General features: G+C 35.8%; 1 protein-coding gene across 1 annotated transcript; it reads right to left on the bottom strand.

Moving 5' to 3' along the window:
• Positions 1-506: 506 nt before the first annotated feature.
• On the bottom strand, positions 507-15162 carry LOC103502890 (probable protein arginine N-methyltransferase 6). Its single transcript, XM_051090289.1, has 14 exons — positions 14760-15162; positions 13821-13886; positions 12317-12385; positions 11636-11671; positions 10900-10965; positions 10001-10069; positions 9795-9872; positions 4909-4987; positions 3092-3186; positions 2594-2678; positions 2034-2227; positions 1183-1301; positions 1051-1089; positions 507-924 (listed from the first exon to the last, which is right to left on the bottom strand). Exons 1-14 carry the CDS (start codon positions 15006-15008, stop codon positions 918-920), a joined length of 1251 nt encoding a protein of 416 aa, XP_050946246.1. The 5' UTR covers positions 15009-15162; the 3' UTR covers positions 507-917.
• Between the last annotated feature and the right edge of the window lie 482 nt (positions 15163-15644).

The following is a 15644-nucleotide window of genomic DNA, read 5'->3' as shown; positions in this document are numbered from 1 at the left end:
ATAATAAAATCTAAAGCATAAGCATCAAATAAATAAATGCAGGAGTTTTCCGATAAGGATTCTTTTTATCGCTATCTAAAACTAAAACTACATGACTCACATATAACTACACATATTTTAAAATAATAAGCAAGAGAAACAAGCTACAAGTTAAGAGAGTAAATATTAGTTTTACATTTCTTTTTAATATTTGTGAGTGTTTGGTATTTGTACCTCAAGTAATCACAAATGGGACGTCCCTCCTATAACATTTGAGTGTCAACTGTCAAGAAAATTCGTATGTTAAATCTTATATAATTTTATTTTCTTTCTTGTTGAAAAACATGAGTATGCCTCAATCAATTAAGACATACATCCTCAATCAGTGTGGTTCGAATCCTATTTTAAACTCAAACAAAATGATAATCTTTTTCTTTTCCTTTTCCTACCGTAATGAAACACCTTGAGCTCCTAGGACAAGAGGATGTGTAAAGATTGGATACTGAAGAAATGAATGCGAAAAAAAGTTCACAAAGTTAATACTTCATTGGTTTCGACTATCATATAACAGGTCATAATTGAGGCATTAAAATGTTAGTACAAGAAGGATGAAGGTATTGAGAGTCATGAAGAGATGATGAGAGAGAAGCCATCATTCTTCTAGTTTGGGAGTTCTACTTTTACACAATCGAAAAATTGAATCATAATCATCAAAAGGCTAAGTCCTATAGTTGTAATCTCAAAGTAGAGTAACATTACAATAAAAGAATTCTTCATGGAGTTGTATCAATCAATCTCAGCCTACATATCTTTCCCAAAGGAGAGATGACAATGTGAAGAAGGCCAATCAAGCAATTGCAAAGCACAAACACGATCAAGAGTCAACTGTCTTTTAGGCTTTTGGTACGCAATCAGCCAACCAGCAGCTTCAAGACGCTTCAATTTCTATAAATGTTAGTTTAATAATAGTTCCTACAGTTTCTCGGAATGTTACCGTTTCAGGGAGGTTAAGCCTAGAGAAGAGTCAATGGGGACTTCACACCATGAAATAAAGCAAAGAACAGAAATCACCTCATCACCGACTCTTTTACAAAGGACCGCCCACCAGAACTACAAGATAAAATATGAAAACCAAATGAGATGCGTATATCAAAGCATTGACTGAGAAATGCTTCCTGAATAAATGAACATAATATAACTCACACATATTCGAGGCGAATATTCATGAAGCGACGGTTTTCTCTGCTTTGTGATAGAGTAACAGAACCTTCAATTAGTTGGTCTTGTTCAACCTCTAATGGGTCATAGAAGTAGACTATGGTCTGCAAAAGAAATCAGATATTCTGCTGACCAAGGGGGAATTATTAAACTATAAAATTAAGACAACATGATTCGAGCTAAATAATGACCATCTGTGTTAGTTTTGGGCAAACAAGGATCTCCACACTTCACCCCTTTCCCCAAGCACTCATTTATCATGTTAATACCATATAGTTTTAAGGATGTGAAAAGTGGACTTTAGTCAAGAAAAAATAGTCAAGCAGTGTCCATATGTACACACGCGGACAGACACACAGACAAACAATTCTTAGTACAAAAATGTGTTTGATTTCTAGATCTTGGTTTTACTTTTGTGTCTACGTACACAAGATAGAAAAATTAATTTATATTTAATTTTATATCTGTATGGCTAAAGATTTTTCGACCCTATTTTTCCTCTAAATATTCTTTATTTTAATTTATCTTGTTTTCTATTCAGAAAAAACCAATCATAAAAGAGAGAAACAACTTCAGTCGTGCACTAACGATTATAGAAGTATTAAAATATGAGACATTTTCAAATATAGCAAAACGAAGACTTTTATCAGTGTCTATCAATATCCAATAGAAGTATACACGTCTTTCATTGATAAAATCTAAAATTTTGCTATATTTTGTAATTGTTTTTAACAAGTTTGCCATTTACAATGGTTCTCCTTGAAATATTGTGTTATAATAGTATTATTATAATTAATTTTGTTTTAAAAAAATTGTTATTGTTAGTTATAACGGACCTGTTGCCAATGAGTTGGAGGGTCCTCAGGTGCAGTGGACAGTACGAGTGCGTCATTGGGATTTGCACGCTTCTTCCTCTGGCTGCCATCATTCACTTGATTATCATCAGGATTCGATGGAATTAGACCATGCATGGCAGTACCAGGCCCATAAAACTCCACATCAAACCAAAATGCAAAACCATGCAAGGGAGCTGGAAATTAAGAAGAGTTCTTAATGGCAGAGGCACAAAATTGAAAATCAAAGAACAGTATATCAACAGGAAAGCTACCCATAAACAGCATAAAAATGGATCCGTGACATGAGAAAAAGATTATTTGGACTCTAAAAAGGCACAAACGACAAATAGTGAAGATGGTTAAAACATATTCATATGGTCCAACTTAATGCAACGCCCATGAAATCCACACTCCATATTCTACGTAAACAACACAAGCTAGAAAATTAGAGGCTATAAAAATTCTCAGTGACTTCATATCATATGACAACCAACTACAGAACATGTGTGAATGTACGTGAATACCACAAGACGAGCAAAGAATGGTCAGAGAGACATTACCTCGCATCATTGACTTGAACTTGTAACTTTTTGTGACAGACTCAAGCTCGCTAATTGAAACTGTATAGCAGTCTATATGTTTTACCTGTAAAGGTGAACATTTTTAATTACTCTAAGTCTGCCTCCCTTCAAGTAAGGAATCAACTAATAGTTCTTTCACAACCAAAATTTATTCTATCGCTTCGCTTTTAAACTAAAGTTCTCATAGTGAAGTTTTAGTCAAGTTGATCCATTCTCTTTCCCGTCATTAGTTGGACTTCTTAAAATAATATTAACTGAGGAGAGGCAATCATTCCTAAATTTCTTCTATGCCATTGGGTAGTTAATCCATCACAAGCACCCTATTTGCCTTTTCATGGTTGGAACTGTGATTAACAATTTATATAATCTATTAAACCATCAATTCACCCAAAAGCTTAAGCTAGTGGTTAAAGGCAAATTTAATCATATATCACTACATAATCAAACCTAAAACAGAAGGAAACTTGGAGTCCTCACCATTTCCGGCCATGTCAAAACATTCTCTCCTGATATTGTCTCAATTGATGGCTCTTCAAAAGCGCACTGTTTTGCTAATGGCAACATCGCTGACACTGCAAACCCCAAGTCCCCCCAGCACCGGAGGGAGAAAAGGAAACAATCATTATTATAAAAGATTTACACATGATTCTTCCTCTACCTTGGATCTAGAATTTATAGAACTACAAGACCCATCCTTTTTCTGTCAACAAAAGCCACATGAATTCTGCAACATTCTTACTTTATCAAGCTTGTCTAAAATGAAAATTTGTGAATCTGTATATATATATATTATTACATCTTACAAAATAATGGCACATATGTACCTCTCACTACAAAGAAAAAGTGTTTTTTTAGAAACAATTTTCAATGAGAAAAAAAATAAAATAAAATAAAAAAGGCATACAAAAAACTTAAGCCACAAAAAAAACCCAACCTTGAAGAAAAGTTAGATTCTCCTCATCACTTGATTTGACCATATGATACTTATTTTAACTGAACCAAAACAACCCGAACCAAACTGAACAAAAGTGGGCTTCAGTATAAAAAATAAATAAATAAACGTCTACCCCTCGTTTTCTGTAATTTTTTCAACACAGAGTTTGGTTTCTTACAAAAAATAGATAAGTAATTTAAAAAAAAATAGAAGAATGAGGTGTTGATAACTCTATTGAATCGTTCAGTAGGAAATAGGTTAGCAGTTCAGATTTCTTTTGAGTATAGTTTATTGGATTATTATGGATTTTTAGTTTATTTTTATCTATAAATTAATTTAGTCAAGTTGAAAATTTTTGTTTGTTTTATTAGTTTCTTGGGATGGTAATAATCCTTTCTAGTTTCTTGGGATGGTAATAATCCTTTCTACTTTCTAGTGAGGCTATGAATGACACACAGGCGCACGGTGAGCACAGAGCGTAAGGCTATAAATGAAGGGGATCCAACCTTGTTCATCGGCAAAATACTTCTCTTCCCTAGACCATAGCTCTTTTATGGAAATGGGGCTGATGTTTCATCCCGGACTAAAATGATATGGGAGACACATCATCGTTAACAAACCCAGCTCTCCTACAAGGAGTGGACCACTACCCCAATCGACTCCTGCAAATTCTAAATGCCTTCAGGTCCAAATTTCAGATCGTTGGAAAATGGCCGATGCAGTACAGGATTGATGTTGGCAGGGGAGACAAGACTCCTTTTTTGGGAAGAGCCTTAGCAAATCAATGATCGTCTTCAAATAACTTTCCAAAGGAATTATAGGGTGGCTAATTCAGAAGGGCATGTGATGTGCTAACGCTGGTCAGATTCCTTTACAGGTGGGGACCTCAGTTTGAGGAAAAACTTTTCTGGTCCAGAGATGGAGGAATAGGCCTCCACATCGTTCTTGCTAATCATTATCCAAGAAGCCCTGCAAGACTTTAGAGTTTGTACTCTAGAAGGGAATTGAGCCATCATTGAAAGATCTTTGGTTCCTAATCTCATTGAAAACAGTACTACCATGAAGCTGCCAGATTTAGATTAAAAAAATCTTCCCGTTAATTTAACAGATCCAGTTACTTTTATATTCAAGCACGTACAAACAATTCTAGATAAACTACTGAGATAGAGAAACAAAACAACCTAACTCATAACGGCATACAAGAAATCCAGGTGTACACATTTAAATAACAAGACGGCAAGCAACAAAAACTGTAGATAGAGAGAGAGAGAGCAAACGCACAAACAGAAATTCATAGCTTCAAGTTCAACATGTACCTACTTCCTTTTTTTAAATAAATAATAAATGCACAGGTCCTTACTATCAATTCCATATACACTGCGCCAGAAATCAATGCTCGCACTGTATCTATCACTGTGAGTAACAGGGGCCATGTACAACTGCGAGCAAGATAGATATAATCAGAACCGTATCTGCCAAGCAACTCAAGCTTTTTAAAGAACGCACATGCGCGCACACACACAAGCACAACATAAAACAAGCTTTGATTCCCAACATCCAGTTACCCAAAGTTTTAGCACTATTCCTTCATTTTGCACATTACGCTGACCATTTCAATTTTCTCACTTTGATAGCTCTTGCTGTCATATCAATTGCTTTCATCTTTTTCTATTAAAGTTTCATTTCATATATTTTCCACTTCTTTCACAGGAATATATATATATATATATATATATATATATATATATAAGCTGATAGACAGTTTATACATGCAGGGGAAACTTTTCGTATAGTTTTTTCATTTTGCACAGGTGTGCTGTGCTGATCATTTGAAGTTTTGCCACTTCAATAGCTCTAGCTGTTCTTTTCACAGCTTGCATCTTTCTAGATGAATGTTTCATTTCTCATTACAAAATGAAGCACCCCAACCACTACGAGGTTCTCCAGAAAAAATAGGTAATATAGATGCTGATAGAGTGATACTATAAGACATGTCTCATAGTACTGAAAGCAGAGATGTAGAACACACTTATACGTGAAAATCCTAGTACAGGGAGAAAAATCACAATGCTGATGTTTCTTATTATTTTCTTATGATAATAAAGGTACAAAGGGGAAAATATTTATAGACAACACGAGCCTAATTAAAATAATAAAAAATTATGGCAAAGTAAATCTCAACTATCCTTGGGCTTTCAACATGATCCAAGCCCACCTTCTTATATTCTCCCTCAAGTTGGCACGTAAATGTCAAAAAGACCTCAACCCTTTACTGGGAGTTGCTTTTAAATACCTTAGAATTTTGTTAACTACCTCCACCTGCATGAACTGACTGACAGTACTCATAGCATAGGGAATGTCAGGCCTAAAGTGAGACAAGTAAATCAGCTTTCCCACAAGTTGCTGAAATTCTCTTTATCAACAGGAACCTTGTCACTTGAACTTCCGAGTTTGGCATGGAACTCAATGGGCATATCAATAGGACGACATCCCATCATACCTATTTCAGCCAATAATCAAGGGTGCACTTTCTTTGGGAAACAGAGATGCCTTCTCTGGACCTAGCAACCTCCATCCCAAGGATGCACTTTAAATTCCTTAAGTCTTTAATTTCAAACTCATCCTCCATCTTCTTTTTTAGTTGGATGATCTCAACCGTATGACCCCATATAGCACAATGTCATCAACCAATATTGTAATTTTCCTAGTCTTGGAGACTTCTATGAACGAAGTGTGATCAATGTGCCTTGATTGTATCCCTGAGACTTGACGAAAGTGGTAAGCCTATCAAACCAAGCTCTTGTTGACTGTTTCAACCTGTACAAAGACTTCCGAAGCTTGCAAACCTGATTATCAAACTGAGTTTCAAATTTTGAAGAGGACTCATATACACTTCCTCTTCTAAATCTCATTCAAGAACACATTCTTAACATCAAGTTGATATAGGGGTTAGTCTTTATTTACAGCAACTAACAACAAGACTTAACAGTGTTTAACTTTGCAACGGGGGAAAACGTCTCAGAATAGTCAACCCCGTAAGTTCGAATGAACCCTTTTGCAACTAACTTGGCCTTATGTTTGTCAAGGATACCATTTGCTTTGTACTTGAGTGCAAACACCCATTTGCATACCAAAGTCTTGTGTCCCTTGGGAAGTGTGCAAAGATCCCAGTTCTTGTTCTTTACAAGGCTCTCATTTCTTCCATGAAAACAGTCCTCCACTTAGGGCACTCTAGGGCAAGGTGGTTATTCTTGGGTATCGTAGTAAAGTCGAGGCTGGCAGTAAAGGCTCTGAACTGAGGTGAGAGGTTTTCATACGAAACATAGTTAGAAATGGAGTGTTTTGTACAGAACCTGATACCTTACCTCATTGCAAAAGGAAGATTCAGAGAAGGATCATACTTACTGATGTTTTCTGAATAATCCTGCTTGGTTTCGTTTTCAGTAGATTCTATAACAACCTCATTCTCATCACCCAGACCTCTCTATCTATAATGACCTCATCAACATTGCCCTTCTCAACCATATCTTCAAGGATAACTAATTCGGACCCATTATTTACAGACCTGTCATTCTCACTCACCTTACTGTTGGTATGTACATTAGTGGAATGTGTTTCAACCTGTCATTCTCACTCATTCCGTTATTAATTATGAGTCAATGGAATCAGTCATACCTTGATCTTGTAAAGGTTCAGAATCCTGGACCGGAGTCGACTAACTAGTAGGAGACCTAACTTCCTTTCCAAGATTCCTCCTATAGTAGATTTTCCACGCAACTTGGACCGTAGGTAGGACTATAGTGTGAGAATTTGGGTCAGGTAAGGTAACAAGAGTAGGATAGGTAGACTCTTCACTCACACTCTCCCCCTTAAGTAGGCTAACGATAAAGAAGGGACGATCCTAAAAAAAGGTGACATCCATGGAGACAAAGTATTTATGTGAGGATAGGCGAAAGCAGTTATAGTCTCGTTCAACAAACAAGCAAGCCTGAGCCCGATGAGTGAATTTAATTTAGTTAGGATCATGGCTAAGAAAATAGGTTGTGCACCCAAACACCCGAAGGGGGACATCAGAAATGAGACGGATGGAGAGATAGAATTCTTTGAGACATTCTAAGGGGGTTTAGAGGTGTAGGATACGAGAAGACATTTGGTTGATGAGATGCGCTGCAGTGAGAACAACATAGCCCTATAGATAGGTAGGAAGGAAGTATAAGTGAACCATCTACTATACGTATCTTCTCATTACCAACACAGGAAAATAAGATATAAAACGCCTGTGAGGATCCTATCAAATGATCAGTGGTGCCAGAGTCCAGAGCCTAAGGATTCTTCCCATCAACACTAATGAAGGACTAAGGTATAGATGGCTAGGGAAAATAGCTCCTAGTGTAGTCAGACTAGGATCCCCAGGTAGTTAAGAAGGGCTAGTAGACTCACTCACCTAAGCTCACCCATGTTCTATTTGTCTTTGGAAGGGCGTTTATTACCTCATGGGGGACGACCTGTAGTTTCCAACACTGCTCCTTGGTATGCCATTGTTTCTTGCAGCGTTCACAAACAAGGGTTGGTTTTCCACTGTGCTTCTCATTGTTATGATTAAGGGACCTCGCACAAAAGGCAGTGGAATCAATACCGGGTTTGTCAGACTACTTATAGCACTGGTACGATCTTCCTCAAGGCGAACCTCAAAACAAACCTTCATCAGGGAGGGTGTAGGTCTCTAGCTTAGTATATGTTCGTGAACAATATCGAACTGAGGGTTGAGACATGCAAGAAAAACATATATCCTGTCAACCTCCTCGATCCTAGAGTACTATGCCATCGTTGGGACAATTCCAGATAATTTCTCTGCATAGGTCCATTTCCTACCAAACAAGGGAAAGTCTGTTAAAGAAGGATGTCACATCCATTGTCCCTTGTTTGCATTCATTAACTTCATTTTGCAGAGTGTATAAACGAGAGACATTCTAACGCTTGAAATACAATTGTTGAGCCATATCCCCAATGTCCTTAACGGTTGCAGCACAGTAAGGGCTTACCGATCCATGGTTCTATACTGTCGATTAATGTGGATCGAATAAGAGTCCTCCTTCCAGTATCGTTCCTAAGGGTCTCCCAATGTAGAACGAGGTATCTCCCCAATCAAGAAACGGAATTTTTGGTGCCCTTCAAGGATCGTTTTAATAGACTGAAACCACAAAAACTAGTTTTGACCATTCAATTTCTCCCCTAGAAAATATCTTGTAGATTGTGCCACTGGATTAGACACATAGAAAAGGACAAAGCAAGGAGCGAGGTTACCAAATTTTCAAAATACAGCAGTGAGATCAAATGGTTTTTGTGCGCAGCCCCTAACGTTGCCTCAATCGCTGCAATTTTTTTTCGTAATGTCCAGCTGATGTTGAGCAATATAGGGAGATGAACCCAGCCCATGGGCCCTTTACTACGTTGAGGACTCATCTAACTCAAAGGTCGAGCAGGCTGGATTTCCAACCTCGAGGCAGCCACTAGGGTTTGCACCTAACCCAGCAAGAGGCGACAATCACACAACAGCAGAAGACTGAACCAAGGTCGGCAGCGCACGTGGCGTTGTGCGACAATGCATACATTGAAGGTGTAGGCGCTGGCGATAATGCGTGAGGGCCAGGCAACGAGTATGAGGGAGTCAAGAACCACGGCGCATGAGGGACTTGTGCAGCTAAAGGCTGCTGGTTTTCGGATGGTTGCGATTGGGCAAGAAGGCTAGTCGGTGGGTTCTAAAGACACCATAACCACTCATCCAAGGTGACACTGATTCGGGCATCAATTGCGGCGGCGACGACTAAACTGATGTCAACGACTGTCCCTTCTGCTAGGGTTCCATTAAGTGTTTGATTGTCTAAGGTTTCTTCGATATCTCGCTTTGATACCATATTGAAAGTAGAGATGTAGAACAAACACAAATTTATATGGAAACCCTAGTACAAGGAGAAAAACCACGATGCTGAAATTTCTTATTATTTTCTTATGATAATAAAAGGTAAAAAGGGAAAAATATTTATAGGCAACACGAGTCTAATTAAAATAATAAAAAATTAGGGCAAAGTAAATCTCAACTACCCTTAGACTTTCAACAAGACCCAAGCCCACTATTTCTGACATATAGTATAACTCGACAAAAGTAAAAGCTACAAAGGGTAAAAATTTGCCACAAGTATTACAGAACAGATCAAAACTGAAGAAAATATAAGAAAAGCAAGATACTGTTGCATTTGATGGTAGTATCAGGCCTTCACGTTTTAACCACCGATCTCTAGCATAAATTATACTTCCAAGCATGCTCTGCAATAGCAAAAACTCTACTATTAATAAAGAGAATAAAGTAAAAACGGTTCGTTGGTTAAAAGATTAGTGTAAACATGCAGATAAGGTAGTTATTTCCAGCTTTACAGGTCACTAAACATAATCACCTCGTATAAAAGCATATATCCCATCCACTCAGAAATGATAACATCCACACCCTCATCAATTTGAACATCCTGCATGGTTTTAGGAGAAAAAAGTCAACAATGCAACTGCTACTGATATTTATTAACAAATTAATCAAAACTATTAAATAATTAATTATAAACAGCTAAGTGATGTATGTGTTATCAACATGTACGGGGTTTAGGGGGTGGGGATTTGATACCAGTTGCATTAAAAAATGTAAAGGTGGGATTTTAAACCTCTAACGTTTTGTTGGCAAATGTCTTAACCAGTTGAGTTGTACTCAACTTGGCAATAACTAAGTATTATACTAATAACCTAATGTTGTATTAACGAATACTAAAACTCTCTTTCCTTTTACTGAAAGGAGAAAATGGGGAAAAAATGAAAAACTCCATGTACTTGTGATGCCAATAGCAACAGAAACTATAATTGTAAAATTTAGAGAGATCACTTTCACAGTTTCACTATTTAGTTGAAGATTGGCTAATTTACACGTATTCCCAATAACTTAGAATAGAAACGTTCCTTTAACCAACTTGAAAAATGAAAAAGGCAAAGGCAACCAAAGCAAGGAGTCAATGCTTCATTTGCACTTTCTAAAAGTCTTCTAAGTCTTCTCATTGGGAAAAAAAAGGGTCTTATTAGTCTTGTTTTTCATTTACCTTGCGAGATTTGTCTTGTCTTCTATTTGTCCTGAGGATCTTTATCTTCGTTTGTCTACTTAATATTGTGTATTTTAAGCATTAATCTCTTTTACTTTCCTTAATATAAAGTGGTCACCAGAAATGACTCAAATTGTTAATCTACTCTTCAAATAACGGAAACATTTTAAACAGATCAATAAGAGCAAAGACCATTTGCAACTTAAAGAGCTCACCTCAACTCTACTATGCAATACAATGATTGTGTCCGATAAATTGTTAGCCTTAACAACTTCTGAGGCCTGCAAAGAAAAGCAAAATCAACTCAGACCCAAAGCTCAAATTCTGCTTTTTGCATGATTCATAGATGTCTAAGTAGGATCTTTAATGAAAATACATTTATAAAATTAATAATATAACGATTGCAGGTGAGCACACACTGATACCTAAGAATGAAACTAAAAGATAAAATTAAACCAAGCTTTAATTGAGAAAATAAAAATAAAATTAAAAGAACATACAAAAAACATTTCCAAGATTAAAAGGGTTTAGGGTAAAGTAACGCAAGAAGTGATGATTACTAATAAAGCAATACATGGGTGAGGAATATTACAAAAAGAATTTTCAGGTAGCAAGAAACCAAGAAAGTGGTATCTAGAAACACAAGTGTTTAAAGCCCAACAGTATACTATTCACAACGGTTAGAAATAGTGGGCTTAGGTCATGTTGAAAGCCTAAGGTTAGTTAAGATTTACTTCGCCCTAATTTTTATTATTTTAATAAGTCTCGTCTTGCCTATAAATACTTCTCCCTTTGTACCTTTATTATATAAGAAAATAACAAGAAATATCAGTATCGTGGTTTTCCTCCCTATAGTATGGTTTTCATGTAAATCTGTGTTTGTTCTACGTCTCTACTTTCAATAACAACTACAATAATAACTAAGATACTAATATCGTACTGGAATAATACCTGCACTGCTATGTCACTTGCATCAACTGCATAAACCTGACAAGAGCAAGAAACAACGAGCATTCAAGAAAGTTGTGCAGTGATAAGAATTTGTTACTCCAAATCTCAGATTATCAAATTAAGTTTATTTCTAAAAGTTTTAGAAGTTTTAAAAACAGAACAAAACAACAGGATTAAATTTTCATAGTACTAGTAAAAGGTATATCAAGCTAAATCCATAAAACAGGCTTTCCACTCCAACTCAATCTGTTTATTAAAAGAAATAAAAACAAAACAAATGGGAGAATGATCTAACACCACTCCGGCTTCTTAAAATATTCTTGATTTTTCCTATTTTCTGCCAAATATTTGGATTATAACACGTATCAAGTTCTGATAGTAACGGGCACTCCCTTGTGTTTCACTGCATAAATTTTTTGTTTAGTAATAACTAAGCAATTTTTTATAGAAAAGTACGATGAAAAAAGGCTGTTTATGAGTGAATTTCAAGGACTTGGAATTAAGAGAGGGATGTCTAGGACCCTACAGCGAGGTGTTTGGACCAATTCGACCAATATTCAAAAATGAAAATACCTCACCATTAGAAAAGCTAAGAGTCCAAGTACAATTTCAAAAAGATCACCCGCATTTTTCCAATAAAACTTTTGCAGAAAAAACAAATTTAGACACAGCATAGCTCACCCGCCTTGCACCAGCCTGAGCACAAAATATGGAGAGAATTCCAGTGCCACAGCCAACATCCATTACAACCTGTATTCAACTGACTTTAGTAAATAAACAGGAAACCAAGTACAGATACAGATGTGGGTATAAGGAGCTATACAAATGAAACTTCACGAATAGCAGAGAAAGATCAAAGATCATAGATTAGATCGAAATTTACTATGTTTTTTTAAAAAGGAGACTAGTCTCACTATCATTAATATTGAAAATAAGAGAGACAAAAGCTCAATGTACAAGAGGGTTATACAATAAGCAGTGGGGGACTTGAAATTTACTATTTGTAGACTGTTTTCCTTTCTTGGATGGCGTAGTATCAAAGAAATATCAGCGTATGTTATTCAGTTCTTTAATCTGTTTCCTCTACTCTATATTAAAGCAGAGGTCTGATGGGGACCAAATACATCTAATTTATCTGCGATCATATTTTATTTTTTATTTAAAAACTAACTTTCATTAAAAAGAATGGGAAGAAAAGAAAATATAAGAACAACATAGAAAGAAAAGCACAAAGAAAAAGGAGCCAAAAAAACAAAAACACAACTTTCAGCGTTTATACAGCAGCAAGTTTTGGAATAGATTTTAAGAATTTTTTTGTGTTACATGAGCGTTTGAAAAAAGAGCAAATGACAATATTTTTTAGCCATTTTGTGGCATGGTTTTTTTATGGATAAATGCCATAAACGCTATTATTTGGGACATCTGAAACGATTTTTTTTTTTTTTTTTTTTGAAGTAGGGGTGAAAAGTGTGGAGTTATCTAAAGGGACAGACCTTTTTGTGGTGTTCTGTTCCAAGCTCTTCCTTGTAATTCATCTCATAATGTAATTATTCCCAGTTGGGGACTTGGGGGCATTTTCATGATGTTTTGGTTATTAAAAAAAGTCAAGTTTTTCTTGATCGAAATATGAAATTGTAATTTCCTGTATTTAGGAGGATTGTCTTCTCCTAAAGGAAGATGTCTTTTCATTATCCATCTGTAACTTTTTAATTATTGATGATGATTTCTATTTCTTTTATTTGAAAAGTTTGGAAAAAGACAAAAAAGAATTGGATAAGACTATCATGTTAGAATACCATTTTGGTCTTTGTACTTCGGACTTCAATCCATTTTAGTCCATGCACTTTCAATAAATTCTAAATTAGATCCTTCATCAAAGTTAATGTTTATCAATATTGATTAAATAAAAATAATAATTTCGGTAAGAATAAACACCATGTGAATATGATTCCAAAATTCATGGAGGGAAGGCTAATAAAGACTAGATGTTTATTGAAAAATTAACAACAAACTAATAATAGGGACTGTTCTTAATATTATCAAAAGTACAAGGACTATGAAAATAAACAGACTAAAATCGAACAAGTTCCAATGTAATGGGACCAAAATCATGTTTTAACAAAACTATTTCATTAAACATATGACAAAGAAACAAATTTAATAGCATTAAGCACAAAAATATTACTTTGCCAGCAATAGAACTCTGATGTTGCATAATTGCCGCCCTATAAGTTTCCGTCCGTACACTATCCTGAAAATAGGTATTTCATTCATAATATATATCAATGTAAAGAAAGAACAACACGATTGCAGTAGAATTTCTAAATGTAGGTGTATTTTTAGCCAATATAATTCATTCATTCTAAAGAATTAAAATAAATTCATCAAAAAGAACTCAAAACATTTAGAAAGACTACTCTTGGATGCAACCATAAGAATAATGTGGATATTGTAAGGATTTTTCTTGTGTTGGTCTGTGTTCTAATATGAAAAAGTTCATACCATCACATGTCCAAGCTATCCAATATTTCCAAGCATCTTTCTTTCAATTTCGGCAACTGGGTTTCAGTTAAATTTCAAGAATATAGCTGACAAGGAAGCCTCACTTTATGCGATGTCTTCAAATGGCTTTAAATGCTGTTCTAATTTCTAAAGAGGTTGCACTTAGCAGTCAAAGTAAATGTATATCTGAAAATATAACTCAGTTTCTTGAAATTATTTTTCATCGAGGAGACCATTGAGGACAGATAAACAGAGAAGAGCCTCTTCATTTTGGCAAATCTTGACAGCATTTATTCTTTCCCTAAACCAAAATACTAGACTAGAGCTCAGTCAACCTAGTTCCTTCACCATCAGCTCCTTAGTAGGTGTTCTTGTTGTCATTTGCTAGGGAGGATATCATCTCAGAATTCTTATACATATAAAAGTCCCAATAAGTGTAAGGTCTTTCATTGGTCAAGCCTTTCTTCAAAGTTTAGATATCAATTACGAAGTCTAGAAAAGATACCCTATAGGGTGTCGGGCAAAGTTTCACCGGTTCTAGTACAGAACAAAATCAATGCAGGAAATTGGCATCATTTAGCAATTCTCACAAAAAAAAAAAAAAACAAGAGACGAAACAAACCTTGATCATTTCTTCGTGAATACCAACGTGGGAGTAGGATTGGAAGTAGGCCATGTCGAAGTCAGTACAAGGAGGTCCCTCCACTTGCGTCGGCTGCTTGTCTTCAGAAACCCTCATTCCGCCGCCAGTGAATGAACGGCTACCTCTTCCCCGGCGAGGGCGGCCCTTCTGAACGGTTCCAGGCCGCTTCTCGGAAGAGGAGGAACTGCCGTCGTGAAAGCCGTTAATGTGGGGGGAGTTGGTGTACATTTTTTCCGGCAAGTTCGGTCTCTCTTGAAATGAATAACGGCGGCGTTTTTTGTGTGTTTTTTAAGACTAAAAAAACTAAGGGAACAGGGAAGGGCGGGCGCCTTCGAAGATATCAAAGTGTTCGTACAAAATGACATGTAAATTTTTTTGTGCTTTTTTTTTTTCAAAATTTCCCCCATTTCACTTTGTTTTTAACTTATATTGAACTCCAACAAAGAAACAAAGCAAAATACCCTTTTAGCCCCCAAGTTTTCATTGGTCCTGACTTCTAACTTCTAACTTCTAAATGTACACCTTTTTAGCTCCTTCAAAATAAATACTACCAAAAATATAATTGCACTTCAAAATTATCCACATATTCCCCCATTTGATCGAAGGATTTTGGTGGGTTTAATAATTCTAGGGTTTTATTTTATTAAATTTGATTTAGTTTAAAAACAAAAATCCATTTGGACAAGTTTTAAAGTCTAATCATCAGCCTTGTGGAACTACAATTTTCAAGTTCAATGATATCACACTATTAGTGTTGAGGGACCTAATAAACCGAACCAAATGCACCTAATAATGAAAACTCATGAACTAAAAAAGGGTATTTTTCTTAAGAAAAATTACATCTATTTTTTATCAAATTAAGTT

Source organism: Cucumis melo, chromosome 9 (genome assembly GCF_025177605.1).
Source record: "Cucumis melo cultivar AY chromosome 9, USDA_Cmelo_AY_1.0, whole genome shotgun sequence".
Lineage (NCBI taxonomy): Eukaryota > Viridiplantae > Streptophyta > Magnoliopsida > Cucurbitales > Cucurbitaceae > Cucumis > Cucumis melo.
This window is presented reverse-complemented; position numbering and strand designations above follow the sequence as displayed.

Excerpts from the sequence above, each read along its gene's own strand:
- LOC103502890 (XM_051090289.1), bottom strand. The coding sequence starts at position 15,008 with ATGTACACCAACTCCCCCCACATTAACGGCTTTCACGACGGCAGTTCC. Across the intron at positions 10,966-11,635 it reads CAAGTGACATAGCAGTGCAG|GCCTCAGAAGTTGTTAAGGC; the intron begins GTATTATTCCAG and ends TTTTCTTTGCAG. Across the intron at positions 10,070-10,899 it reads TATTGCATAGTAGAGTTGAG|GATGTTCAAATTGATGAGGG; the intron begins GTGAGCTCTTTA and ends AAAACCATGCAG.